Here is a 27814-nt window from a genome sequence, read left to right as displayed (position 1 = left end):
CACCTCCCATCCGTTGATGAAATTCCAGGCAAGCCGTCTGCTGCGTTCAAAAGAAATCTGTCCAATTTTGTGCTCTGGGGGCATGACCACAATCTGAATGGCATTGGCCTGGATATGGCACTCGGTCGGTCTTCGGTGCTTCGCGAGTCTGTTTTGGAGGCCATGTCTGAGATAGTAACGCTTCTTGAGAGTAAGTCCGCAGCGTTCCTGCCATTTAGCCCAATGCCTCCATGTTTCCTCCCCTTGACCGACGCGGTGACCTCGTTACTTACCTCTTTGTAGGGTTGCTGGATCAACCAAACATGAAACTGGCGGCCATGAATACCGTCGGAGACCGTGAACTAAATTACTAAGACTGCTGAAGGCAGAATGCAAGGAAGCGCGTGCCAGGTGTGACGATTTCTCAGATGCTTCGCAGGCGACCAACGACGGATCCTCCCGGGCTCCGGAAGGAGTTGATCTCAACTATTCAGAGATAATGAAAGACTTCGAGACCGAAGTCAATATCCTCATCGGCCTGGAGCCCTTGATCTGCTTCGCAGTAGCGGACTCACTGCCGCTCAGTCAGATTCAGACCCAGGCCACAGACCCAACGCTCGAGTCCGACATTACCCCTGAGACGGTCTTTGCGGATCTCATTGTCCTCCGGTATCCCAAGGCTCCACGGGCGCTCGTCGAGCGCCTTGGAAGGTCGGGATGGGAGCGGTTCCAAAGATGCGCCCAATCAAGGTTAACGGAAAGCGAAACCCGCAACGCGCGGACCGCCACTCAGGGGCAGCTTGAGAACACGGAACGCAAGAGCAGCACGATAAGGGACTTCTGCTTGACCTTCCTTGAGCACGCGATTGCGCTCAGCAACTCTGAGAACACGATATGGAGCATAGAATAGTTTGTAGGCGGTGGTCGGTTCGGGGGCTCTGGAGCATGCTCCTTGTACAGGTCCCGATGCCCCTGAGCACTAGGAACAATGACGCATCTGGAGTGTGGCTCCCGCGCCATTTCCAAGACACCCTCAAGCTCTTCAGTTGTCAGTTGCTAAAAGAAGGCGCGAAAGACATCAACGTAGCTGGTTCCGCTAGGCTCAGGGTCTCGATGAACAAATTCGGCATCTTCGACGGCAACCTCGCCGGTTCTGCCAGTCCAGTTGGGTGGGTTCCGCTGCGCAGCACGAGAGTAAGAACGTCAGCACTGCGTACTCCATCGGTTGGGAGACATACTCCACTGTTTGGGGCAGGCAGCGCAGTTTATGGGCATTCTACACGGGCAGGCTCGCTTCTTCATTGCACGACCTGGAGGTATGGTAGCGGACCTGAGGGTTGTTGTGGGGCGGTCCCTGGATCTCGCTCATGCCAGAGCTGTCAGGTATACCTGTCAAGCTGCCGGTGGTGGGCCAAAAGCCCGAGTTTGGTTTATTGGCGGAACCAGACATGCTGGGGTTGAGCGTGCCGTGACCGCACTTCTTGCTACCGGAGCTCAGTCGGAGAACCGGGCTAACTATGCTGTACGGAGCAGGAACCGTGTTATTGTAGGCGCGTAACCAGGCCGAACCAGAGGACGCACTTGGCCAGGAAGGAGGAGAGAATCGTGGGTTGGCCGCGTTGCACGTAGTGACCTTTAACAGGGAGCGGAGGGTTTTATGTAGACACCGTACAAAGCGACGACCTGAACACTCGACTTTTATTTGAAAGGCTTGACCTACTGCACTTTCAGCAAACAGGAGGCCGTTCAAAGCGCCGGTCGACTATAGGGTGGGCATCAAGGGCAACATATTCAATGTACTCTGCAGGTTGTTTGTTCGGCGTCCCCCCACATGAGCGGCTTTTTCTCAATGTCTAAACCAGATCACATTTACAGGGAGTACGACCGACAATGCCCCGGAGTCCACTAACTAAGCCAAAGCTCCCAAGCACAGTGAAGAAAAGTAAGTAGGTTGGACAATGCAAGTAGTTCTCTACCAGGTGATGAAGATCATTGTAATCAGCTTTAAAAAGGCCCTCACGGACCGTCTTAGAGAGTTCGGGCACACAGTTATATATAAGCCAATTTGAACATGCGCACCTTGCGGTGGAAACAGGACTGCCGCGGTCAAGGGCGATCGTTATCGTAAGCTTTGTTCTTCTAATGCATTATCCTCTCGGTCCCTTGGGCTGGATGTGGACGTGCCAAGGCTGTCGTCGTCTACGGATGTAGAGAAAATGCCGCCAAGCTACTCGGAATCGTCGCGCGACCCTTTCGGTCATAGCTCGTGTGTAGCGGCGTCGCAGTGTAACTCAGGACTTTCAAGCTAGGTGAAGTGCATGAGATCTCAGGCTCCAAAGACCCAGTTAAGAGCCTCGACCCTCCATTCCACTGAGCCCCTAGGTGTAATCTTCTCAAACTGCCGGTCTGTCGATGCTCCTCGGAGGGAGTGGATAGCCGTGTCGGGGTCTATGAAGAATATCTGTGGATGTTAGGAGCCGAGAAAACGGGCCTGTCGCGATGAGGGTGGTCGGGTTGGTCGTACCGACGAGCAATGGGCGAGCGTATACTTAAAGTTGTAGCAGGCACTCCCATTGTCGAGCTTTTTTACCTGCCGCCGCCCTGGAGGCGCAGTATCTCCCAGCCTAACGCCTTTTATCCTGGGTTCCACGGGGAGACCGACAAGGGGGCCACCCACACTCCTTCCCAGAAGCCCTGCCCATTCGTTGGAATAGTTAATCGCAGGTCGAAAAACTCGGTCGGTCTCGGGCGAATCTGACCAGTGGTTGGCGGGAATGCGCCGCCAACTGCGTAATGCATTGTCGGCGAGGCGATCGTCAGGCAGAACAGTTGCCAGTCCGCCTGAAGAACCTCTTGAACGGGTATTCCGGGAAGTCCGTGAATGGTGCGTTCTAGAGTGGCGCATCAGTTGGAACGCGATTCAAACCCCCTGCCGACCCGCCTGACTCGGGAACCGGGCATCCCAGCAAGCTGCGGTCTACCTTGCTACTGCTCTATAGCCGTGCTGATACAGGACTGCGCCGATTTCAGGTCGGTTCCTACGCTCATCGTTAGCGTGCGACGTAGACCGGCAATACGCCTTCGGGTGATGTCGGCGCCGCAAGTAATCGTGAACTTTGAGAGCTGTACGTATACTCGTTGCCAGTCTGCTCATAGCTTGCGTAGCTCTATTGCGGTAGTCAAGGCTTTCCCTCTACTATAAGCAGCAGAGTAGGCTGGGTCAGGCCGTACGGGCGACGGGCGCGTCCAATTCGACGTTGATCAGCCTGGTCAGGTTGACGAACGTTGGGGCCGGTACTCGCAGCGCGAGCACGCCAGGTCACTATGTCTACGTCGTTTATGTTCCCGCTCTTTGTACAGTAGCCCTCGCGTTGGCGTTCGGCATACTATGGAAAGGCTTGCTCCTGGGCCGACGAGGCCGGCAGGTGCATGCCAGTCGAGTAGGGCCAGTCGAGGACAGTGGCTATAGGGGGCTCGGCATCCTTCATATAAACAAGAAAGCGGCTATTAGCTAGACGAATAGAAGGGTCGCAAATGCATTTGGTTGGCTAAAAGCAGAATCTATAACGCGTCGGGGGAACTCGGTTATAAAAGGCGATGGTAGATTCACGCCAGAGTATAGATAGGAAACGGTATTGAGAAACGGAGTAGTAAAAACTCAGCACGAACGTATTCCTAACCGTTTCAACCGTCCCGGTACGTAACCTTGGCTTTGCTAAGTCAGCAATTTGACCCAAATTGAAAGTGAATTAACGTTATCTTATAAGCGAGCGGGACACTAAGTTCTTGGCACGACGCGTCCTTCTTCATCCACCTCCAACAACGCGTTTTTCCTACAACTAAAGATGTCTTCCGCTTCAAAGGAAGCTAGGGTAATCTTGGCCCTCAAAGCTCTTGAAAATGATACGAAACTAAGCCTCCAAGCCGCGGCCAAGCTCTATAACGTGCCAGTTTCAACCCTTGGCTACCGACGTACCGGCCGGCCTATACAATGTGATCTTCCAGCCAACCTATAGAAGCTTACCGATCTAGAAGAGAAGGCTATAGTCTAGTATATAACTGAGCTATCTGAGCGAGCTTTTCTACCAAGGCTATATAGTATAGAAGATATAGCCAACTAACTGCTACGTGTATAGGACGCGCCCCCTATTGGCAAGCTCTAGGCTTACAACTTCGTTAAACGCTAGCCCGCTCTCTGTATATGTTGGTCATGTCGATACAACTACTAGAGGGCCAAATACAATGACCTAGAGGTTATTGGCAAGTGGTTCGCGCTTATATAGAATGTCAAGGCCAAGTATAGCATTATGGATGATAATATCTATAACTTCGACGAGACTAGGTTTATAATGGGTATTATCTTCTTAGGTATAGTAGTTACGACCTCTAATGGCCGTAGCAAGGCAAAGCTGGCCTAGCCTAGTAACCGCAAGTAGGCTATGGTATCTAGGGAGTCAATGCCCTCGGCTAGGCTATCCTACCCTTTATTATCTTGGCTGTGCAATACCACCTCGCCAACTGGTATTAAGAGTGCAATCTCCCGGCCGACTAGCATATTGCGACCACCGAGAATGGCTAGACCACTAATGCCGTAGGCCTCGATTAGATCAAGCACTTTGACTTCTATATAGCACCCCGTACAAAGGGCAAATATTGGTTATTAATCCTTGACGGCCATAAGAGCCACTACTCGACCGAATTCGAGCTCTACTGCCAGGAGCATTACATCATCATACTCTATATGCCTCTACATTCCTCCTACCTCCTCTAGCCACTCGATGTTGGCTGCTTTAGGCCGCTGAAGCAGGCGTACGGTCGCTAGGTCGAGGACTTGATACGTATATATATCAACTATATAAGCAAGCTCGAGTTCCTCTATGCCTTCTATAAGGCCTTCTTCGCCTCTATAACGGAGAAGAATATATAGGGTGGCTTTATAGGTGCTGGCCTTATGCTGTACGATCTAGAGAGGGTACTTTCTAAGCTAGATATCAAGCTTCGTACACCAATACCCCCAACCTCACGGCCTAGCACTATATAGTCTTAGGTCTTCCAGACACCATATAACTCCCGGGAAGCCAATGCACAGTCTACACTCATCAAGACTTATATTGCCAACCATTAAAATAGCTCCCTAACCTCGATGTTAGCTGCTGTAGACCAGTTGGCCAAGGGTACAATAGCTATGATGCACCAGATAGCTCTTCTTCGCGCCGAGGTCTCTTCGCTCTGTAAGGCCAACGAGGCACTTAGCAAGCGCCGGAGAGCCAAAAGAACACGCATACAGCTTGGAGGATCGCTTGCGGTACAAGATGCAAAGGATCTACTGGACCAGAAGGCCGTGGTTGGGGAGATGGCGCAAGAAAAGGAGCCGGATAGTGGTAGTGCAGGGGGGCTTGTACGAAGGTTCAGTGCTATGGTGTGTGCGGCAAGCCTGGCCATAATGCCCGTACGTGCCAGGAGGTTGTAGAAGGGTCTGATTCAGCTGTTTCTGATGTAGTTAATTGTAGTTGGTTAATGGTCTTATTGTATTGCAATTGAGGATGGTTGTTGTAGAGTGGTGGAGAGTGTCCCGCTCGCTTATATGTCCCGCTCGCTTATAAGATACGTTACTCGGTTCAGATTCACGTTTTCGGCCTCCCTATAATAGCGACATCTTCTTGTCTTCATTATTGTTCAAAGGGGGCGGTTTCTTGTCCTTAGAACGACCAGTTCTGGACCCTTTTGAGCAGACAGGGAAGATTTACAAGCAAAAATCCTAGAATGATACCTGATTTCACTCCCTCTTGTAACGAGAACCGCCATGATTCTAAGGTGATGGAAAAGTTTGAAAAGAGGCAGAAATTGACCCTCCCTTATTACTTGCCCCGTGTGATGATGAGGCCAGTGCGAAGACGAAGACGTGGAGTTGTGCGTGCCTCTGCAGCATGGCCCAAAAGTATCCTACTAGTAAACCGAACTCTCATTTCGCACGCAACCCTAGGTTATCGATCGGTTGACTCGGCTCTGTGTCAAGCGACGGGTTAGAAAGGACAACGCCGAGCTGATGGACTCCTTGCTACCCGGTGTTGGAACTTGGAAATTTTGAAGGTGCAGCACACACCTGGGGTACGAAAGCAATTTCTAGGCACCGGCCAGGCTCTGAAAAACCAACTCTCTTCACTCAACATCCACCAACCAACCAATCAACCAACCATTCAATCACACCTCATTTCTGCTCCCTTAATCGGGTCGGCCTAGTAGAAGCCCTGCATTGCTTCCTGCACGCGCACTTTTCCCTTCCTCTAGCTAACAGTAATAGACAACACCACAAGATTGATCATCACTTGTGGTGTCGTCATCCCCGCAGAAGAAGGCATGTTCCGCGAACCGGTTCATAGGTCCGCGAGTGTGCTAGGACGTGTGTGCGGGCAGTCCAAGTTTCGCACCCGGTCGCTCTACCCAAGAAGATTATACGGATTAGATGGGAGTCATTTCCGACACTGGCCAATGTATAACCTCCTGCGTTAGGTATGCCATGTACGGTATGTATGTACTTGCATGTATGTGGTTATGCACACTTGTGGGTCTGTGCGGGCTGTGCTCGTAAGCGCTAACTCTCTAGAGAAGAGGGGGCGGCGCCTAAACGCCTCGTCCATTGGATAGATCATCTACACAGTAGGCCTCGCTCCTATGCGGGATTTGAACTGACTGTGACATAGGCAAGTGAGGCAACCGACTTTCCCCATCCCGCTCATACTAGCACTCAAGCATTCAACTGCCGTCGTAGACGGTAAGCAGCCCAGTCGACGATGGCGGACGAGGAAGATGCGCAATTTGAGGAGCTGCTACACGAGTTTGCGCTCGAGTACCGGAGACGGACGCGGAGTCTCGAGGCGCACATGGACGCGGCCAAGAGGAAGCTCGAGTCTGAGATGGGTGGGCTCCGGGAGGCCATGAACGTGCGGCACATGCCCGTCTCGTCCCGGCTCAAGGACGAAGCCAAGGCGCTGAGGACGCTTCGGCGGCGGCAGGAGGACCGCAAGCAGCTGCGAAGCCTGAGGGAGATGGTCGAGGCGCGCGGCTTCGAAACGTGGGAGCAGTACTGCAGGGAATGGGGCATGGCAGACAAGGTGCACGAGTCGGAGCCCTTCGAGTCCGTGGAGCAGATGTTTGCCGCCATGCACGATCTGGCCGGCATCCGTGTGTCCATCTACTTCCCGACCGACGTGCAAAAGGTGGTGGACTTCCTGCGCGAGCATTTCCGCATCGTCGAGGGGCCCAGCCAGAAGGGCGGGCTCGCGCGCGACCTGCAGAAGGTGCGCAGGCTTGTGGAGCGCCAGCGCCAGATAGACAGCGCGGCGGCCGAGGAAGAGGCGCCGGGCGCGCAAGAGGCCCAAGCCGGTCCGGTTCCGGGTCCGGGCCTCGACCTGACGTTTTCCGGGTACCGGGCCACGCACGTGGTGATTTGCCACAAGAGTCTCGACTTCGACCAGCACGCGCGCGGCGAGGACGTGGTCAACATCGAGGTGCAGATCGGCAGCATCATCATGCACGCCTGGTCCGACATCGAGCACGACATCCTGTACAAGCCGTCGGCGACGGGCGAGCCGTCGGCCGACGTGGTGCGCATGCTGGACCTGATCAACGGTATCGTCATGACGGGCGAGGTGGCGCTGCAGCAGCTGGCGTCGGTGGCGGCCGCCGAGACGGCGCGCCAGGCCGAGGACCGCCGGAAGACGGCGGTCGACTGGCCGTACATGTTGCCGTGGTTCGACAAGTACTTTGCCGACCGCAACATCTTCGTGCCGCCGCGCAAGAACCAGTGGATGACGCCGCAGTACCTGTTCCAGGTGCTGCGGGCCACTGACGAGCACACGTACGGCCGGGTCGAGGAGCTGCTGGACAGCATGGGCGCCAAGCCCGAGGAGCACCTGTCGGTCTTGCTGCTGCAGCACATCGGCCGGGACACGTTCCCGTTCCAGGACCTGCCGTCGAGTGGGCTGCCCCTACAGTATGCCACTACATGGAACGCCCGCTACTGGGCCACGTGCCTCGTCAACACGTTCAACCTAGCCAGCTTCATGAATTCATTTCCGTCCATGTACTGGACCATCACGCAGCGCTGGAATGACGAGGAGAACAAGCAGGTGTACCCGTACCGCCCGACCTTCGCCGAGTTTCTCGACATCCTGCACCCGACCAAGCCCCAGCGTAAGATCGACCGTGAGCCCTGGATGATCCTCTTCTGCAAGCGGATCCTGAGCACGACCTGTAAGGCGCTGGTCTCTTCCTACTCTTCCGCCCTTTCCTTTTCCTAGCTTCATGGAGTTACTCCGTGCTTACCTAGTGTACCTACCTACTTCGTACGGAGGCATTGAAACGTTGACATTCTTGTTATGTTACAGTCGACCCGCAATCGCAGCGGCATGTCATTGCCGCCCTCAGGCTCGCCTCGGCCGGATACATGGCGCGCCCGCGGCTCTCGGAGGCGGAGGAGGAGGCTCTCTCTGGCATGGACGAGCCTCCGCCCATCTTTGTTCCGGCCATGCTCAAGCGGCTCGCCATCGACCCGCACATGACGTTCAAGGTCGCTCTAAGCGCCCTCGGGGATGGACTACGCGACGATGAACACCACTTTTTCATCCCGCGCCGGGCCAGCGACGAGGACAGCGCCTGGAGGCCGGTACGCCGCGATACGGGAAACAAATGGGTCATCACCCGGGCCCCGTTTGCCCACGACGAGACGCTCGCGTTCGAGGATGCCAAGCTCGGCCGCTCCTCGTGGCTGCAACATCTGATCCGCGTGCTCGATATTCCGATCGACGTCGAGGAGCTGCGCCCCCTGCACGAACTGGCGACCAATTCCCAGCTCGGGCTGACTACGGAGGAGATGTGGGTGCTGCTCAAGAACACGCGCTGGCTGGGCACTGCCGACGCCGACACGTATCGTTCGTTTATGAACGTGCGGGACAAGCTTGGCTTAAGCGTCGCCGAGGGGGTCGAGCTAGCTGAGCTGGCCGGTAGCATGGGGACCTTGGACGAAGAGGAATTAAAGGAGTATCGCAATTTGGCACATGAGCATGGCACGAAGGATCCAAACGAGCTGTATGCGCTGAGGCTGAGGAGCACGCAAAGTTTCCATGATGATCAGTCGGAGGCAGAAAGCTGGGCAGGTTCCACCGAGGCCTCCTGATGCGCGACTGGGCCGTGAATAGAAGAGTTTTAAAGGCGCTCTAGACAAGCTCAAACACCTGCTCGTTGACGCTTTCTGCTTCCACCACCTCTCCGTTCATGACCCCATGCACGTAGCACTCTCCGACAAGCAGATACTTGTCTCCCCAGGGCCGCAAGCAGAACGGCATATTGCCCCCGTACAGGACGCACACCACATCGCCGGGCTCCATGACCTTTGGGCCCAGCACGAAATACCCGCCGCTCGTCCTCGCAAAACGCCGGTTGCGCGACGCTCCGTTGGCAGAGCGCGCCCACTTGGCTGCGTCGCCGCACTCGGCCAGGCGCTTCAGCTCCTCCGAGACGGCACACGACCGCCCGGACGCGCGGACGAGGTATGCCGCGCCATGGGACAGCCACTGCCGCTTGGGCACCGACGCATAGGGCTGGCCGCCGTCCTGCCACGCCACGGCGACGCAGGCATTGCTGAGCGTCTGGAGGTAGGCGAAGACTAGGCTGTTGATGTTCTCGCCGCTCTCTCGTTCTTCCTCGTCGTGGCCGTTATTACTAGTACTAGTATTATTCCTGCCAGGATCTTGCCTCGGACAAGGATCATGCTGAGCAGAGCGGGAGGGAAGATATTGTCCCGCCACGTCAAAGTCAAACTCGGCCTGGCAGCACAAGTCGCGCCAGATGCTCTCGATGGCGGCGGACGGCTCGGCGCCGTGGATATGAAACTCGCGCGGGCGGAAGGGCGCTGAGCACGCGGCCACCCGGTCGACCATGACCCCCCGGATGCGGAGAAGCGCCTTGGATGCCAACAAGTCGTCGACTTCGAGTTTTGCGCGGAGGTTACCGCTGGCGCGGTGCGGGCTTGTAGGCTCGGAGAGGATGTGCGATTGGTAAAGGCGCCAGTCGGGCACCCACGAGGGGAGCTTGTTGGGCGAGAATGACGAAGAATAGTCCAAGCTGGTACTACTAGTAGTCGGTTCTGTCGCTGCGTTTGATCCGGATGGAAGGCTGTCATGCTGGACCGAGGCCAGCGTCAAGAGAGAAGTGTCGTCGCCGAGCAGCGCCCTCGTCGCCACATCGGTGTAGATATCTTCGACCCGTTGATTGTAGTCCGGCCTCAACGACCTGAGTTCCTTATTCGCGCTGTGGCGGATCGAGTAGTGGCCCAGCATGGCAAAGACCTTGTCGCGCGGGTCCGTGGCCACCAGGTGCCGGGCGCGGTGCAGCTCGTACAGGAAGCTGAAGCGGTTGGCGTGGCGCGAGGCCGGCGGCGGCTCGATGAAGCGCCGGTACAGGTACTTGATCTTGGGCGTCTGGACGTCGACGTGCGCGCGCAGGTGGTGGTAATCGGTCAGCGCGTGGCAGACCGCGAACAGCACTTCCCAGTCGATGTGCGCGTCGCCCCAGAAGAGCGTCGCCGGCGCCCGCGTGCCGATTTCCTGCACCACCCACGCCCGAGTGAACTAGAGATGGGGGGGAGCTGGTGAGAAAGAATGTCCCACAGAAAATAGAGCCTGCTGGCTACTACCAGTACTGTACTGAGCACTTCATACCGACTTAAGGGATCTGGTACAAAAAGCACACACTTACCCATGGCAGTCCGGTTAGCGTCCTCAGAGGGGCCCATACATCCTTCGACTCGGGGCGACGACCGAGACTATCGGAATGGCCGCGATCGAAAGCCGCCCGTCGTTCCTCATCGGCAAACGTTGCGGCCAAGTCGGCCACGAAGTCGAACGCCGTCGCGGCCACGCCGTGCTCGTCATATCCGAGCCAGACCAACACGCGCCCCGCGTTACGGTAGATCAGGTTCATCAGGGGGATCTGCATGTTCTTCTCGGCGGCATTGTCCTGGTCGATGCAGATCTGGTCCGCCCAGAGCCGTCTCGGCGCGTGCCGGAGCCGCAGCCGCTTCAGCGCCCCGTAGATGCTCTCCGTGATCGCCAAATCGGCTCCGTTGCACACCATGTTGTGCGTCTTGGACGGGTCGCCCCAGACGTATGAGATGGCCTCGTACTGCCCCGCGCCGCTGTCGATGCTGACAGTCTCTAGACGCCCCGAAAGAGGGTCGCTGGGAGCGCCTGGGTACAGCGTGAGGATCCGGATGGACCGCTCGTTCGGTATGTGCGGATGGGGAGAGTCCTGGTTCTGGTGATCGGGCGTGCTTTTCTCGCCTTGGCCGTACCAAGGCCACGATAACCGTTTGCGCAGCGCGGAGATCATACTGGGCCAACTCTCCCTTGTCGATACCCTCGCGAGTCTAGTCTGCTCGCTTCAAGATTGGGTGTTCGTTGGTGTCCCGTAGTCAGCTTGTTCATGTGCTTCAGAGAATTGGTGGTGAATTTGGGGCAAAGTTTGACCAAGGCAGGCCAAGGTTGCCTGTCGCAGAGAACGTAGCATCCGGTGCGGAGGTCATGCATGGCACTTACATTAGTACACTGTACACGTCTGTTGGCGGAATGGGAATAATAAACGGCCCCCACCAGGCTCGCAAAGGCACTGCTCTGCTCGACACTTACCTATGGTATGTACTAGAAATCCAGAAGGGATAGCACTCAGTGCCACAACCCCTCAGATCTTGTCGCATGAAGCTAAGTACTACTAGCAGTAGTCACATAGCATACATTACCGTACAGCGCTAATCGTCTGATATACCTGACGGCAACTGCCCTATTGGCATGCCTTATTTTGCCTCTTGTACATGGCCGCGTCTTTCCCTTGTTTTCCGCCAAGGGAGCTCGAGTCGTGGAAGGGCGGAGTCGGCGGAGCTCTTCGACGACAAGCTTGTGTTAGATAGTATCTCATTCTGTTTATTCCCCATTTTAGTTAAGTTTAATGCCCACAGATAACGTGCCGAGCAATATTTCCAAAATCGTATTCCGAAGTGCTTGAACAAAACGCTGTGATTACTCCGTAGTGCATAGTAGTTGTCCGGGCGGTTAATCATCGGCTCGGCGTTTGAGGCGGCCGGACAACTATCCCTCCGATAAAGCCAGCTTTTACTAATTGGAAGCGTACCGAAGTCCGAGAGCAACATTAATCAGCTGGTCCGAGGGCTAGTCCAATGATGCCGGGCCAGTGGCCATCATCGGCGTGATGGCAATCATGTCATGGTATATGATATATCAGGGCTCACCGAGCTATCGAGCGCTCTGAGTCTCTGCTGCTTGGATTCCGCACAGCTACTCAGAGTCTCGGACTATAAGTACAACAACGTACCTAGTGTTGGGCCGTCGTCAAGCGATCACCTTTTCCGACCCACCTCCAGGAAGCATAAGCCTTCAAGGACGTCCACGCTGTTCAACATGTCTATCCCCGAGACGTATAAAGCCTTCAGGCGCACCACCGGCGACTTCCCGAGGACCATCGTCCCAACGACGGAGCAGATGCCCCGGGAGCTTGGACCTCACGACGTCCTCCTCAAGATCCACGCCGTCTCGCTCAACTACCGCGACCCCTGGATGCTGCATGGGGGCTACCCTTCGCATATGATTGACCGAGGCATTTCGTGTTCCGATGCAGCGGCCGAGGTGGCCGCCATTGGCAGCGCGGTGCAGGATTTGGCCGTCGGCGATCGTGTTTCGGTGATTATTGACCTTAGCAACTTGACTGGGTACGAGGATGAGCCTCCACATGTGCTTGGGGGCGACGTCGAGGGCGTGCTCCGTGAGTACGCCGTCTTCGAAGACAAGTACCTCGTGCACCTGCCCAAGCATCTGTCGTGGGAAGAGGTTAGTAACGCCCGTTATAGGTGACCACTTCCCAAAGCATCACTAAAGTGTCATTAAATGATAGGCATCGACCATCACCGTTGCCGGCGTCACAGCCTGGACTGCTCTCGACGGCCTCCAATCGGCCAATTCCAGGAGGAGTGTCCTCTTGCAAGGTCCGCACCACTGTTTCGTTTTTCCATCTTCTAATAACCTTCCTTCCCCCTCTCCCTACAGGTAACTAGCAGACAGTACTAATACGAGAGCCAGGCACGGGAGGCGTCAGCCTGTTTGCGCTCCTGCTCTGCCTCGCCGCGGGCATCCGGCCCATCATCACCTCTTCGTCCGACAAGAAGCTCGAGCGGATCCGGCAGCTCGGCTCCCACATCGGTACCATCAACTACAAGACCGTGGCGGACCAAGCCGCCGAAGTCCAGCGGCTTACCGACGGCAAGGGCGTCGACATTGTCATCAACAACACTGGGGTGGGATCCATTCCCGAGGATATCAGCTTTTTGCGGCAGAGGGGCGGGATCGTCTCGCTCGTCGGCTTCCTGGCCGGTAACAAGGCTGATTGGGAGCCGAGTGCCGTGCTGGGATTGATGTACAAGTTCGCAAAGCTGAAGTAGGCCACCCTGTCTTGAAGAAGCTTGGGACTGCCCAGGACATTGCGCTCGCTGACAATGGATCATTATAGGGGCATCCTCGGGGGTTCTAAACAGGACTTCATCGACCTGAACCGCTTCCTAGAAGAGAAGAAGGTATCCCTGGCCCCGCTCGTTGACCGAGTCTTTGCGTTCGACGAGGCGCCGGCGGCGTTTGACTACCTGTACTCGGGCAGCCACGTCGGTAAGGTGGTCATCAAGGTGCAGGACTGAAATGAGTGTTCTACCAAGGGAAGGACCAGCAGTGTTCATTTAGCCGTATTCAGGCCATACCTGAGAATTCAGACCCATCTCCCCTAACCCCTCCATTTCAAGGGGTATACCCTCTGCTGCTCTATCGTGACCGCCGCCTTCTCTTTGATATCCACAGACGAGAATCCCACCGAGAAATGGTAAGTACCAGCCTCCAAGACCCAGGCGCGTGCCTTCTCATCAAAGTGGGCCATATCCCGGCCCTTGACAACAAGACGGACGCTCTGCGCCTCGCCAGGCTGCAAACGAGCCTTCTGATATGCCACAAGTGTCTTGACTGGATGTTCCAAAGGCTTCGCAGCACTGCCCACGTACACCTGAACAGCGACGCCGCCAGGTAGAGCTCCCGTATTGGTGACCTGGGCCGTAACCACAAACTCGTCGCCCCCCGTGCCACCACTTGGTTCGACACGCAAGCCCCCCAGCTGGAACGAGGTGTACGACAAACCGTGGCCAAAGGCAAAGTTGACCACATCCTCCCGCGACAGACGGTCATAATGGCGATACCCCACAAACACGCCCTCGGCATAGGTGACCCTGAGCGGGCCGCCGCCATCAACGTCATACTCTCCCGGGAAGTTCCCGTGCGCGGGGGCGTCCTCAATCCGGCGTGGGAAGCTGACAGGCAGATGGCCCTCCGGGTTGACGGCGCCGGTGAGGACGTCGGTGACGGCGTTGCCGCACTCCTGCCCCGCGAACCAGGCCTGCACGACGGCGCGGACGTCGGCCAGCCACGGCATGGCCACGGCGACGCCCGTGGCGTTGACCACGACCGTGTGGGGGTTGGCGCGCGCCACCGCGGCCACCAGCTCGTTCTGCCCGTTGGGCAGGGCGAACGAGTCCTGGTCGCGGCCCTCGCTCTCCCACTGCGGGTCGTGGCCCGTGAAGACGATGGCGAGATCGGCCTCGCGCGCCACGCGCTCGGCCTCGCCGCGCAGGTCGGCGTCGTGCTCGGACGCAAGCCGGAAGCCCAGCCGCGCGCCGCTGCGGCCCTCCAGGATGCGCATGCCCACGTCGGTGGGCGGCTCGGTGCGCACGCGGATACGGTGCGCGCGCCCGGCGGCAAAGTCGTGCCGGAACAGGTCCTCGGACGCGGCCATGAAGAGCGCGCCCATCGGGTCGGCGCTGTTGCGAGTCTGCCGGAAGACGATGGTGTCGTCGACGAAGACGGTCGTCGCGCCGATGCCGGAGCAGGCCATGTAGTGCGCCCCGGATTCCGTGGGGGTGAAGTCGCCGACCAGCTCGACGACTCGGTTGAGCGACTCCTGCGACCCGAGCGGGGAGTACGCCGAGGAAGGGTAGCCGTGCAGCGTGGAGGAGGGCTCCGGGTTGGCGCCCGCCTCGTACAGCAGGCGCGTGAAGCCCGGCTGGCCGTCCAGCCCCGTGACGGACCCCGCGGCGGTGCTGTCTTTGGACAGCGGGGGCAAGAGTCGCTGTCGGTGGGCGCCCTTGGCGTACACAAACTCGGCGCTGTCGCCGAGCGCGGCATGGAGCCCGTCCCAGGGCGAAACCTTATAGTGCGCGTTGACACTCGCGCTGCCGCCGCCGTGCGCTAGGGCATCCTTGGCCAGGCCGATGAGCGCGATCTTCTTGCCCTTGACCTTCTCCTTTGTCAGGGGCAGCAAATCGCCCTCGTTCTTGAGCAGCACCATGCCGCGGGCGCCGACCTCGCGGATAAGCGCGCGATGTTCCGGTCGGTCCACGGCCTTCTCCCCGGCTGGAGACGTCCCCTCGAGGCCGCCCACGCGGTGGATCAATTTTAGGAGAGCCGCGGCCCGCTCGGTGATGGTCTCCTCGGTCACCTCGCCGGCCTCCAGCGCCGCGCGCACCGTCTGGAGCGTCCGTACCCCCGCCGGGCCGGGCATCTCCAAGTCGAGCCCGGCGTTGATGGAGCCCGCAACCGAGTTGGTGCCGCCCCAGTCGCTGATCACAGCGCCGTCCCAGCCCCACTCGCCGCGCAGCACGTCGCGCAGCAGCCAGTCGTGGCTATCACAGTGCACGCCGTTGACCAAGTTGTAGGCCGTCATGAGACTCCAGGGCGCGGCCTCGCGCACGGCCATCTCAAACGGCCGGAGATAGATCTCGCGCAGCGCCCGTTCCCCAATGGTCTCGTCGACGCTCATGCGCGCCGTCTCCTGCTCGTTGGCCACAAAGTGTTTGATGCACGCCGCCACGCCTCCATCCTCCTGCAGACCTTTGATGAGCGCCGTCGCGAGCGTGCCCGTCAGCAGCGGGTCCTCGCTGAAGCTCTCGAAGTTGCGCCCGCCCAGCGGATGCCGGTGGCAGCACACTGTCGGCCCCAGCAGCACGCGCGCCCCCTTGGTGCGCGCTTCCTGGGCGAGTGCGGCTCCGATCCGTCGTGCGAGGTCGGGGTCGAAGGTGGCGGCCACGTTGCTGGCTGCCGGGAAGCAGGCTGCCTTGGTCCCGCCGTCGATGTCTGCCCCGCGACACCCGTTGGGCCCATCTGTTGTCTGCAAAGCTACAGATCAGCTAACTAAGTAAGAGACAAATCTTAAAGTGATACACTACTAACTAGGCCTTACCTTGATGGACGGGACGCCCTTGGAAGGGATGCCGACTGTTTCCCAGAAGTTGGCGCCAGCCAGGAGAGAAATCTGGGAAGAACTTGGTTAGCATTTTGGAACCGTATCCAGTTGGAGGCGAGAAAATGAATGATGAGCCGGACCTACCTTCTCATCTAGTGTGAGGGATCGAAGGATCGCATCTGTGTCTACCGCTTGAGCCGCCATGTTGAATTTGGAATTGGAGCCTCCCTGCTGCTGGGAAGGACTTGTCACCAGTTGTGTACCAAACTCCTGGAGGTCGCTTGCGTGGTAGAGTCTGATGCGGGACGCCAGTACTTTCTAAGCCTGTGTAAGTGAGGGATGAACAAGCGATGGTCGCATCATCGGATGTCGTACCTCATGTAGGGTAGAGAGGGGAGCAATGGGGAGAAGATTCCACACAAACCCGGAGCCGTTGGACTCCGTCGGAGCGGGAAGTGGATCCACTTTACGTAGGTACTCCGTACCTGGTACGCAGGCCGCGGCTCCTTCTCAGGCGGCTGTATAGACTCGAGTCGAGGTCTTCCTGACCACGAGATCCGGGTAAGCTGAAGTTATGAAGATGGCATGGGCAGGTACAAATTGACGACGGGCTTCGTATTGGAATGTGGCGTTAAGTTGCTTCCTAGTAAAGCCCGGTTGTCAAAGCCTGCAAGACTCGTGAATTTTCCCCATCCTGAAATATGGCCGCACCTTACTCGGGCAGCTGCCTCTGCGGCGGCATCCGCTTCACCATCGCCTCCGAGCCGGCAGCCGTCCTCTCATGTTTCTGCGAGCATTGCAGCAAAGGTGCCGGCGGCACAAACCAAATCGTACAGTTCTGACCACATATGTACCTCCGTAGTCATCGTCCTCGCCATACTGAAGAATAGGCAGATCGCCAAATTCGCCCAAGCCGACGTCAACATCTCGGAGGGCGAGCACCTCATCGCGACTTACACCTTCACCGATACCTCCAGTGGGGGCCCCAAGGCCAAGGCCTTCTGTCGGACGTGCGGGACCCCGCTGTGGACGGTTCCGGCGTCGGCCCGCGGCACGAGCCTGCTGATCCGCCCGAGCCTGCTCTCCGAGTGGTCAGTTATTTTCTTGTATGTTATTGCCACAGTATTAGTATTAGGAGTTGCTAACGTTATTGTTATCTGGTACTCCGTAGGCACCATTTTAAGCCCGGATCGGAAATCTTTGTCGCGAATCGACCTCCGTGGGTGACGCCTGTGGACGGTGCGGAGCAATGGGAGGGAGTGCGGGGAAGGTGAAGGATGGGGGAAATGGGAAGTCTTGGCGGGGTGGAAACTCCCACCTGGCACGGCCCTGCACCCCACATTTCGGGATGTGGGACCAGCTCGGAACTCATTCTTGTGACATCTTGTCCCATGAACGGGACCACAAGGGAAAAAAATGGAAAGCAATAGCGGGAAAAAAGTTACCATCACGGGATTGCAGTATGTACCCCAGACAACAAATCCACAGTCCCGGTCCAGCATTCCGGGGTTTGCCCACGGGGTCTGGGGCCCCAGATGCGGAGACTTCTTCTGGTCTGGAGACTCTCATTTGTTTTCTTTCCGGTCATGCCCTCAACCTGTCATCGGAGGCTATACCGGAAGTCTTAAGAGGCAAATAGCCCATGCTTCCATAAAAGCAGTCTTTCGACGGAGTTCTTGGGCTGCGAGCTGTGGTTGAAAAGCATCGCTCTCCGCCACTTCGGATCTCGCTCCCCACTCCCTTGGTATCCTCGCTCGGAGTCAGACACCTCGGTCAGAGCAACGCGGGAAACACAATTCATCCCTCGAGATGGGCCGAAACGACAAGGCCGGCAAGGCTGGGGCGGAGCAGGCCGTCGGCGCTGAGCTGGCAGCGGTAAGCACCACATTGCGCATTGACGCTTGCTCACCGTGCTGTCTAGAGCGCTAGTCGACAACGAGAAACTGACGAGTTGTTGCAACTTTCCAGTACCTGCCCGCCAATGCGAAGCCGTGGTACCGCACAAGGCATCTCGTATGCCTCAACCTCGCGCTTATGGTGCCGTTGCTGTCGGCGGCCACGATCGGCTTCGACGGGTCCATGATGAACGGCCTGCAGACGCTGAGCCAATGGCGGGACTACTTTGGGCAGCCGTCGGGCGCGGTGCTCGGCGCCATGAACGCCATCTTCCCCGTCGGCAAGCTGGTCGCCGTGGTGCCGGTCGCGTGGCTCACCGACCGCTTCGGCCGCAAGCTGCCCATGTGGCTCGGGCTGCTCGGACTGGTGGCGGCGACGGCAGTCCAGGCGTCGAGCCACACGGTGGCCCAGTTCATCGTCGCCCGCTTCTTCCTGGGCTTCTTCACGGCCTTCGTGGGCCAGCCGTCGCCCATTCTGATCACCGAGCTCGCGTACCCGACGCACCGCGCCAAGATGACGGCCCTGTACCAGACCTTCTTCTACTGCGGCTCCGTGCTCGCCGCCTGGTCGACCTACGGCAGCTTCCGCATCCCGTCGACCTGGAGCTGGCGCATACCGTCGCTCCTGCAGGGCGCCATCCCGCTGATCCAGCTGCTCGGCGTGTTCTTCGTCCCCGAGTCTCCGCGCTGGCTGCTGGCCAACGGCAAGACCGCCGAGGCCCGCGCCATCCTCACCACGTGGCACGCCGGCGGCGACGGGAACTCCGCGCTGGTCGAGTACGAGATGCACCAGATCTCGACGACGGTCGAGCTCGAGAAGCACGCACGCGCCACGACCTCGTACATGGATCTCGTCCGCACGCGGCCCAACCAGCACCGCACGCTGATCGCCTTTGTCGTCGGCTTCTTCGCCCAGTGGAACGGCGCGTCGGTCGTGTCGTACTACCTCGCGCTCGTGCTCAACACCATCGGCATCACCAAGACGTCCGACCAGGCGCTGATCAACGGCCTGCTGCAGGTGTGGAACTGGCTTGCCGCCGTGCTGGCCGGCGCCCTGATGGTCGACCGCCTGGGCCGCCGCACGCTGTTCCTGACGTCGGTGGCCGGCATGTTCGTCAGCTACGTCGTCTGGACCGTGCTGACTGCCCGGTTTGTGTCGACGCTGAACCAGGCCATGGGCAACGCCGTCGTGGCTTTTATCTTCATTTATTACTTCTTCTATGACATTGCCTGGTCGCCGCTGTTCATCGCCTACCCCGTCGAGATCTTCGAGTTCGGCCTCCGCGCCCGTGGTGTGGCTGTCACGTACGGGTCGACCTTTGCGGGTTTGATCATTGGCCAGTTCGTCAACCCCATCGCTATGAAGGCGATCGGATGGAAGTACTATATTGTTTTTGATGTGATCCTGGCCATGCTCATTGTGGTTATTTACTTTGTCTTCCCCGAGACCAAGGGCCGCACGCTGGAGGAGATTGCCGAGGTCTTTGACGGGAAGAGCCGGAGGGTCGCTGATGTCGAGGCGGAGCTGAAGAAGGACTCGGACGAGAAGGAGCCAGATAGTGTTTCGGAGCAGGTCGAGCATACCACGGCAGAGGTGAAGAAAGACTGATAGATAGGCACAGGAACCTGAGACGGAAGTGTGCTGGTGCGGAGGACTGGCGTCGAGTTTACGTTACTACTAATCCACTGGATCTCTCACTAATACGAATACCACATTGCATCATAAGCCTTGAACTTATTGCTTCCCGTTCCCCGCAGCTCCCGACTGTGGAATCTTAACTCTAAAGGTCCGGGCGTGTACCCAATCGCCCATGGTGAACCAATCTCTGGGCTGACCCTTTATCTTTGTACTACTAATAGTACTTGTCCCCTTAGGATATGCTTACCATTTCGCCTGGATGAAAAGTAGCCGCCATCAAATGTCTGAAGTGGTGTACAATGATACTGCATCGTTACTACTGTCATTGTTCTGCTCATTGCTAGTAATACTTGGGCAGTTAACGGTGATGCTTTTGTTTCACAATGCTGAGAATGAATGCTCCAAGTGATTGAAGGTTCAATCCACTCATGTTCCTGGAAATTTGTATATGGAAGACATTGCTAACTCTCTATTACATGGTGCGCATTACAACCCCTCATAGCCCCGGTTTCGTCAACCCCAAAAGCTCCAAAAACGGCCTGTCGTTGACCGCCACCAGGTACGCCGGCTCCGTCGCTGAAGTATTAACATGCTGGATGCGCGACCAAGCCGGCACAGCAAAGGTATCTCTTGTCTTCCACTCCAACACGACCCGCTCCCCGTTCCCGTTGGGCGGCTCGACGATCGTCTTCCCCGTGCCCTCGAAGCAGTGGTAGAGGAACGAGCTCGAGTGCTGGCTGACCTCGGTGGTGCACCCCGCTGCGATGCGCTCCGCCTGCATCCCGATGGTCGTCGACAGGTGCTTGCCGTCCGGGGTCCGGTAGTGGTGCGTCGCGTGGGGAACGCCGGCGCCGTCCAGGGCTTCTTGCACGGGCTTCCATGGGTGGCGCCATTCGGGCGGGTTGGCTGGTCTATTTATTTATTCACAGGGCAAAGGTTAGGAGATTATATGTACTATTGGTGAATGGGGTACTAGTAGTAAATAAGGTGGGTAGATGGCTTACTCGCTCGGGTACCGGCTCTCGTCGTAGCCCTCGGCAAAGTTGACGCGCGCATAGCGGAACAGCGGCAGGTTGAGGGCGTCGAGCCAGATGACGGGCGCGTCGCTCTCGTTGCCGTGGTCGTGCCAGTGCCACGTCGGCGTGAGGATGACGTCGCCGCGCGCCAGGCTCATCCGCTTGCCCTCGACCGCCGTGAAGCCGGACCCGTCGATGATGAAGCGCGCCGCGAATGCGATGTGCCGGTGCGCGGGCGCCACTTCCCCCGGGTTGACGAGCTGTAGGCCGCCGTAGATCGTATCAGTCGTGCAGGGCGCCGCTTTTTGCGTGTGTGTGTCAGTGACGGGTTGACTTGGAGTACTAGTAGATAGGAGTAGTATTGGACATGAGCTCACCCATGCTCGGGTTCACGAGCATCAGCACTCTTCTCTCTGCCGACTCGGCTGGTACAAGCTTCCCGGCCCGGAGAAGATGGGGAAGTGCGTCCTCGTACTTCCACAGGTGCGCCTTTGCGACGGGATTGGGCGAGGCAGGCACCATCGCGTCCATCTTGAGCCACAGGGGCTCGAGGTGCTGCGAAGGGAGCCCCGAAAGGAGCTGTTCCAACGCGTCCGGGCAGCTTTCCTGTGGTATGGATCCCATGGTGAGCCCGTGCGGATGCGGCAGGAAGGCTGTGAGGGTGTAGAGTAGAGGGGCTAGATCTGCTAAAAAGACGGAGAAGCGGCGCTGAAAGAGGCGGATGTAATGCAGTCAAAAATAATGGTTATCCTTTTCTTGTATCTTCCCTGTCCCAAGACTGTATTAGGGTGCTAGGCAGGTTAGCTCGATCGTTGTAAGCGCAAAGATGGCGAAGCTGCCTGCAGAGCCAGTAGTAACGGTCTTCCCTGCGGGTGTCGCTATCAGACAGGTCATGTGCCCCTCTGGTTCCTCGGTTGAGGCCCTCTCCACACTAGTGTTCTCTCGGATACTCGTACTGCGGAATGTTGGACCCTTCAGGGGTACGACATCCGAGGCCGGCCTCCGAGTTCCGAGAGAGCTTTCCGGGGTGGACCCACCAGCATTCCGAAGCTTCTTGGGGTGCTGGTTCCGACGTCGAATGCCGTGCTGTATCTAGGGTACTAAGCGAGTAGGACCTAGGTATATACACGTAAGAATGGACTTCACCTGAGTTGTTAGATCTCGCCGAACAGTCTCAGCCATCGTTCCACGAAACATGTCTTGGACCCGTCTCATCAGATTCCTCGACGACGCGGGAAGGGAAACCTTCGGAGAGCCCGAAGTGGACAGCGCAGAGCAGGTACATGAGCTGCTCACACAAGGAAGTCTCTATGCCACTGAGTTCCAAGGTCCAAGCCCAGTGGCAGCCCTGACGAAGGGGTCAAGAGTCCACGTCAAGGAACTGCTCAACATTCTCCGGCCGTCGGATGTGCCCATCATCCGGTGCATTGGCCTGAACTATATTAAGCACAGTAAGTCCCGGCGGAACCATAACGAGTTCAAGAGACGGAAAAAAAGAAAAAGAACCCAGTTTTAACCGGCCCCCAATAGTCCAAGAAGGCGGGCGCATACCACCACCCTACCCCTCCGTCTTCATCAAGCCATCGACCTCGGTGGCCGGCCACGCTGAAGACGTGCCGATCCCGCGGATCGCGCAGGACGGCACGCTGGACTACGAGGGCGAGCTGGCGGTGGTGATCGGCAAGAGCGGCAAGGACATCGCTAAAGCCGACGCGCTGTCGCACGTGGCCGGCTTCCTGGCCGCCAACGACGTGTCGGCGCGCGGCTGGCAGCGCGACCCGCAAAAGGCCGGCGGCGTTCCGCAGTGGTGCTTCAGCAAGGGGTTCGACAAGTTCGCGCCGCTCAGCCCCGTGCTGGTGGCCCCCTCCGTGGTGGGCAACGCGAGTGGGTTGACGCTGCAGACGTTTGTCAACGGCGAAGAGCGCCAGAACACGAGCACCTCGGATCTGCTGTTCGGAGTTGAGGATATTATTGCCTTTTGCAGCCAGGGGACCACACTAGTGGCGGGGACCGTGATTCTGACCGGGACACCGTCGGGCGTGGCGATGGGGATGAAGGAGCCAAGGTACCTAAACGACGGAGATGTGGTGGAAGTGCAGATAAGCCAGCTGGGCGCGGTGAAAAATAAGATGGCGTTTGAATAAATGGACATTGATGTACAGTATTAGTCGCATACATAGAAGTCCGTCTGCTCTTACTACTCTTGCGGCTTGCCCGTGTCCATCGCCCACGGCTGATTGCCCGTGAGCAGCTCCCAGGCATGCATGTTCAAATCGGAGAGATCGTTCGCGCCAAACGCCAGGCCCGGCAGCTCCAAGTCGGGGAAGAAGGCGCCCAGGTCGCCAAACTGCTGGAGCGACTCGGCCGGGTCAAAGAAGGTCGGGTTCGCAGCCTGACTCTCATCCCCCGGACCTGGGCCTTCCTCGGGCGGTCTCGTGGCAGCTGCTTGCTGGTTCTGCATGATACGTCCGGACAGGATGTTCAAGACGGCGACGCACCGCCGCGCCGACTGGCCGAACCGCTCGTGGGCCCGCAGCACCGAGACGGCCTCCTCCCACGAGCGCTGCAGCCCGTTGTCGCCCGCGAGCTCGGGCCGCAGCCGCGCCACGATGAGGATGGTGGCGGCCGAGTAGACAAAGTAGAGGCGGTACCACCACGCCGGCAGCAAGCCGACGGTGCCGTCGTGCGCCTCGAACCGTGCGAGCACCGACACGACTTCCTGTGCCGTGGCCACGCACAGAGACGCCACCTGCTGCACCATGCGCGACGCCAAGCCGCCCGTCGACTTGGACTCTTTGGGCGGAGGCTGGTCCAGGCAGAACCGCGCCATGGTCGGCCGCAGGAGAAGGAGCCGAGCTTGGAGGAACCGAAGCCGAAGAATTACCGCTTGGCGCTTGGAGATGTCATTTTCCAGATTTTGAACCGTGGCGAAGCACAGATGGGGAGGCAGGTTCTGCTCCCACGTTTCCAAAGCGCTGTCCAGTCTTAAGAGAGTCTCCAGGTCTTTCTCTCGGGCTCCCTGTGGGCTGGGCTCCGCCTCGCCCGTCAAGTAGAAGGCAATGATGCTCAAGTGGATGATCTCATACAGCTGGACCGACTGCACAAAGAACGACACGCGTATTTGCTCATTGTCGAACCCTTGTCGGCCGGGATGTGAAGAGAGTGGCAGGGGAACAGCCGAGGCGTGCTGGTGCAAGATGATCGGCGGCCGTCCGTGGGTCATGGAAACCATGCGATCCATCAGGACACAGCCATGCCACAGCCTGCGAACGAGTTCGCGCTCGACAAGGTCGGCAATGCCCGCCGACGTCTCGGGTAGATGCAGGCCCAAGCTCTGCGCCGTCCGCACGGCAGCGCCCACCACCATCCAGGTCTGGTGCGCGTTGCTGGTGGTCTGCAGGTACTGGCTCATGAGCAACAGGCACTGCACCAGCTCCAGCGACCCGGGCTCCCACAGGCTGAGCCGCATTAGGGCCTGCGCCCGCTGGAAATACACCCGGCTGCTCTCGTCGCGCTGCTCCGGCCGCAGCGACTCGATCAGCTGCGTCGACAGCGCAAATATGATGTTGAGCGTCGACACGAAGATGCGCTCGTCCGTGCCCAGCGGCGTGCCCGCGAACATGTTGGCGTAGTACCGGCCCCACTTCTCCCGGTCGAGAAAGGGGTACAGCGTGTCGACGTAGTGCCAGTACAGGTCCATCAGATGATCGGCCTGCCGACGGCCCGGCAGCACATAGTTTGGGTCATCTGCTATGTTCCAGTTGCTCCCGGCATCTCGGGACCCTGGCGATGCAGGCCCTGCGAACGAAGCTCTGTTGTTGTTGTTGTGGTGCGAGGACGACGGGGCCGGCTGCGGTGACTTGCCCAGTCTTGCATCGATGGCGGCCTTGATCTGCTTCGTGAAGGATCCGGCGCTGCTGCTGCCAAAATACTGCGCTGTGCTCGTTCCCTCCTCCACGACCGTCGTCATGGAGTCGATCTGGGACTCGCCTGCAACGCTTGGTGCATGGCCGGAAGCCGGAGACGGCACACCAAAACCTGCATCGAGAGCCGGGGCGGGATAGGCCATCCGTCTCCGGACTGGCGGGCTACTGCTTGCATTACCGCCTCGCATCGGCGGGTCGGGGATGGCGGGTCCTTGACCATGACTTGCTGCTTGTTGTGGCAGCCCCTCTGCAATACTTCTGGGAGTAGAAACAGTGATAACACTGTGCGAATCGGTTGTCCTCTCTATGGGGCCGGCGCTGTATGTGCAGCGGTCCCGCATATCAAGTCGCTTGTGACAGTTCCCGCATGCTTCGTTGCTCCGGTCAGCAATGGACCCAGATCAATTGTGCCGGGTACTGGGTGTATGCGGGTAGGTGGATCTTACTTGGTCGAATCCCGTCACATCGAACCTTCCTCGCCCTGCACATTTCACACGCGACATCGATCTTGTGCCGCTTGGGCCGCGGGGCCACCACGTCGGTCTCGGGCATGACGGCCGTCGGAAAGGGCCACCGTCCACGCCTCATAGGGCTGGGGTGTTGCAGACTGGAGTGTCGGAACCAGTTGGAGCTCTTGGTGGCTCGGAGCGTTCCGAGAGCGTGTTTATTTATCGTCCTGTATTCGGGAGTTGGCGTGCCTGTGCATCCAATGCAGTTGCTCCCGTCCTCGGATCCCCCAGACCCCACACTCATCCAAATTCTCGGGGTGCGGAGAACGCTCTCCACAGCGGGGTAAGCCTCCACAGCCAAGCCCCCGCAAATCCCACATCTCCACACGCCCGTCGCCAGTATTACTCCCTCACGGAAGGACGAATCGCATGTTCATGCAGTCTGTCTCCCAGTCGCAGTCCGCATCGTTCGACGAGAGCCGGGTGCCTACCTTCAAATATGACCGATCGGCCTGTGCATTGTCGGTCAAGAGATCTCGATGCCGAAGGAGATTTGTGCGGGCAAGCGCAAACCAGTGCAGTTGCCAGTTGGTCGGAAATCGAACCTGTAAGTTTGGGATGCGGGCGCGGGGTTTCAACTTCTGCGCCGATTTACGGCTGGAGAGTTTCGAGCTCGATTCTCACAACAAGCATCATCATCGTCTTAGTACACGAATCATTTCGCCTCATTCTATGTAACCTAGTACGACTAACTCAACATCCTGCGGAAACGACTCCCCCTGACCTCCTCGAGCATGTCCAAAACGCGTAGCGCCTCGGCGGGTTCGGTCCACGCCACGAACCTCACGCGCAAGACACACTCCGACTTCAGCCCCGCGGTGCGACCACACCCACGTCCCGTGGTTCCAGTGCATCGCGCACGAATGCCGATATCACTTTCGATCGAAGTTTGACAACGACTTTTGGCCAGATCGGCCTACCGATCGGAATGGAGAGCCTCGACCAGTTCCCCGGGTTTGGGACGCAGGAACCGGCGCCGACCAGTTCCTATGGAAGGTTGAGAAGATTGGCGCACGCGACAGGATCAGGGTGACACCAAGAAGAATCCACCCGGAGGATTGCCAACGATGGCCCAGTGATACGCGACGGTGTGAAAGCCAGGATTGCCTAATTCACATGGAGGCAAAGCTCCGAAAGCACCACGACGACAGGAAACGCACACGAAGATGGATGACGCCTCGCGAGCGACAGCGAGAAGCCAGGAGAGCCAACGAAGTTCGACAACTGTTCGATGAACTCCCGAGACTTGGACCGCAGGACGGCAACCAAGAGACACCAGAGGATGGGGACGCCTATCCAGATGCCTGGACGGAGTTGGGAAACGGCTCAGGGCCCTCCGAGGGGCCCGGAAACTACTAAATCCATCATAATAACGACAGATCCGCGGGTGCAGGAAGAACCACGCGAAAAGAAGGATCTACGACCTCCCAGCGAGCATGAAAGAAGCCGCTGCGATTTAGAATAATAAACCTGACGATAGAATCTAGGTTACGGTATACTGGAACAGATTCCAGGTATTAGCATTGGTAGATGGAGGATCTCAGGTCGACCTTATCTCACCTATACTCGTCAACCGGCTTAGGATCCCGTAGAGGATCAAGAAGAAATAGTATATCGTTAAAGGACTATTTGACACCTAATAGGTCTGATAAGAAATAGAACCATTTACGATTACGGTAGAAGGAAAAACCACCAAAGTAGTGTTTGACATTGTTGAACTAGGGTCTAGGAAAGATATAATGCTAGGACGCCCATAGCATCGAAATTACGACCTGGATATTAGTTGGAAGGGAGGTGGCCACCTACGACCTCGAAAACAAAGGCCGTATCCGACCGACAAGATGGGAAGCGTAGACGACGGAGTACAGCAGGGAAGATCGCCCTAGAAGGCGGCCCCTATAGATCCACCGCAAGAGACGGACAGTGCCAGGCAGAGCACTACGGACTTAGGAAGAGGCGGCAGTCACTAGAACAAACAGCGAGAATCGGCAAGACTAGGCCGGAGACAACGCCACTTACGACGACGCCCTTGCACGGCTCAAAGAGACGCAGACGATATCGAGATCGCTGTCATCTCAATTGATAAGACCGGAGAATTCGAATTCCAGGAATGGGTCACCTAGAGGGAAGCGGCTAGTATTACGGCCAGAGATAAGTTCTTATACTATCGGAGTACGGAGAAAAGCGAGGAAATGGGTAGGATCCTAGCAGAGTACTAGGGACACCCGGCGTTCGAAGCAAAGCATCTTAAGGGGCTACTAGACCACGGACCTTAGAACTACGAAATCAAGCTCAAGGAAGGAGCCTAGTTGAAGTTCTTCAAGGTATACTATATTAATGAAAAGCAAGATACTAAGTTAAGGAGATATCTTAAGGAGAATCTTAAGATAGGGTATATTAGACTATCGACATTACCGGCAGGCTACCTAGTCCTGTTCGTTCCAAAGAAGGATAGGAAGCTTCGGTGTGACGAAACCACAGGCAGTCCTGCCTCTGAAAGGGTTCGCCGGTC

At 57.7% G+C, this 27814-nt stretch overlaps 10 protein-coding genes across 10 annotated transcripts; 5 read left to right on the top strand and 5 right to left on the bottom strand.

The window, feature by feature from the left end:
- The first annotated feature begins 6624 nt into the window (after positions 1-6624).
- On the top strand, positions 6625-8317 carry B0T15DRAFT_84516 (uncharacterized protein). Its single transcript, XM_062871383.1, has one exon. The coding sequence runs from the start codon at positions 6771-6773 to the stop codon at positions 8277-8279; it is 1509 nt and encodes a 502-aa protein (XP_062723547.1). The 5' UTR covers positions 6625-6770; the 3' UTR covers positions 8280-8317.
- B0T15DRAFT_84515 (uncharacterized protein) lies at positions 8318-9091 on the bottom strand. Its single transcript, XM_062871382.1, has one exon. The coding sequence runs from the start codon at positions 8986-8988 to the stop codon at positions 8356-8358; it is 633 nt and encodes a 210-aa protein (XP_062723546.1). The 5' UTR covers positions 8989-9091; the 3' UTR covers positions 8318-8355.
- A 103-nt stretch (positions 9092-9194) lies between these two features.
- B0T15DRAFT_391454 (heterokaryon incompatibility protein-domain-containing protein) lies at positions 9195-11367 on the bottom strand (the record flags this gene model as incomplete). The annotated part of the gene is made up of 3 exons (XM_062864591.1): positions 9195-9699; positions 9799-10607; positions 10735-11367. The coding sequence occupies 3 exons, from the start codon at positions 11365-11367 to the stop codon at positions 9195-9197; spliced, it is 1947 nt and encodes a 648-aa protein (XP_062723545.1).
- Positions 11368-12149: 782 nt separating this feature from the next.
- B0T15DRAFT_522503 (uncharacterized protein) lies at positions 12150-13893 on the top strand. The gene is made up of 4 exons (XM_062868635.1): positions 12150-12875; positions 12940-13030; positions 13125-13479; positions 13552-13893. Exons 1-4 carry the CDS (start codon positions 12255-12257, stop codon positions 13730-13732), a joined length of 1248 nt encoding a protein of 415 aa, XP_062723544.1. The 5' UTR covers positions 12150-12254; the 3' UTR covers positions 13733-13893.
- B0T15DRAFT_482698 (glycoside hydrolase superfamily) lies at positions 13816-16521 on the bottom strand (the record flags this gene model as incomplete). The annotated part of the gene is made up of 3 exons (XM_062866117.1): positions 13816-16242; positions 16315-16386; positions 16462-16521. 3 exons carry the CDS (start codon positions 16519-16521, stop codon positions 13816-13818), a joined length of 2559 nt encoding a protein of 852 aa, XP_062723543.1.
- A 249-nt stretch (positions 16522-16770) lies between these two features.
- B0T15DRAFT_84468 (Mss4-like protein) lies at positions 16771-17973 on the top strand. Its single transcript, XM_062871381.1, has 3 exons — positions 16771-17147; positions 17212-17408; positions 17489-17973. Exons 1-3 carry the CDS (start codon positions 17019-17021, stop codon positions 17589-17591), a joined length of 429 nt encoding a protein of 142 aa, XP_062723542.1. The 5' UTR covers positions 16771-17018; the 3' UTR covers positions 17592-17973.
- On the top strand, positions 17974-19938 carry B0T15DRAFT_84455 (general substrate transporter). Its single transcript, XM_062871380.1, has 2 exons — positions 17974-18192; positions 18286-19938. Exons 1-2 carry the CDS (start codon positions 18127-18129, stop codon positions 19819-19821), a joined length of 1602 nt encoding a protein of 533 aa, XP_062723541.1. The 5' UTR covers positions 17974-18126; the 3' UTR covers positions 19822-19938.
- Positions 19939-20271: 333 nt separating this feature from the next.
- Positions 20272-21776, bottom strand: B0T15DRAFT_84418 (putative gentisate 1,2-dioxygenase). Its single transcript, XM_062871378.1, has 3 exons — positions 21245-21776; positions 20856-21168; positions 20272-20762 (listed from the first exon to the last, which is right to left on the bottom strand). Exons 1-3 carry the CDS (start codon positions 21489-21491, stop codon positions 20348-20350), a joined length of 975 nt encoding a protein of 324 aa, XP_062723540.1. The 5' UTR covers positions 21492-21776; the 3' UTR covers positions 20272-20347.
- A 286-nt stretch (positions 21777-22062) lies between these two features.
- On the top strand, positions 22063-23011 carry B0T15DRAFT_390036 (fumarylacetoacetate hydrolase domain-containing protein; the record flags this gene model as incomplete). The annotated part of the gene is made up of 2 exons (XM_062864519.1): positions 22063-22318; positions 22398-23011. The coding sequence occupies 2 exons, from the start codon at positions 22063-22065 to the stop codon at positions 23009-23011; spliced, it is 870 nt and encodes a 289-aa protein (XP_062723539.1).
- On the bottom strand, positions 22724-25480 carry B0T15DRAFT_84420 (fungal-specific transcription factor domain-containing protein). Its single transcript, XM_062871379.1, has 2 exons — positions 25240-25480; positions 22724-25163 (listed from the first exon to the last, which is right to left on the bottom strand). Exons 1-2 carry the CDS (start codon positions 25379-25381, stop codon positions 23065-23067), a joined length of 2241 nt encoding a protein of 746 aa, XP_062723538.1. The 5' UTR covers positions 25382-25480; the 3' UTR covers positions 22724-23064.
- Between the last annotated feature and the right edge of the window lie 2334 nt (positions 25481-27814).

This window comes from Chaetomium strumarium, assembly GCF_033439665.1.
Source record: "Chaetomium strumarium strain CBS 333.67 chromosome Unknown B0T15scaffold_2, whole genome shotgun sequence".
Lineage (NCBI taxonomy): Eukaryota > Fungi > Ascomycota > Sordariomycetes > Sordariales > Chaetomiaceae > Chaetomium > Chaetomium strumarium.
This window is presented reverse-complemented; position numbering and strand designations above follow the sequence as displayed.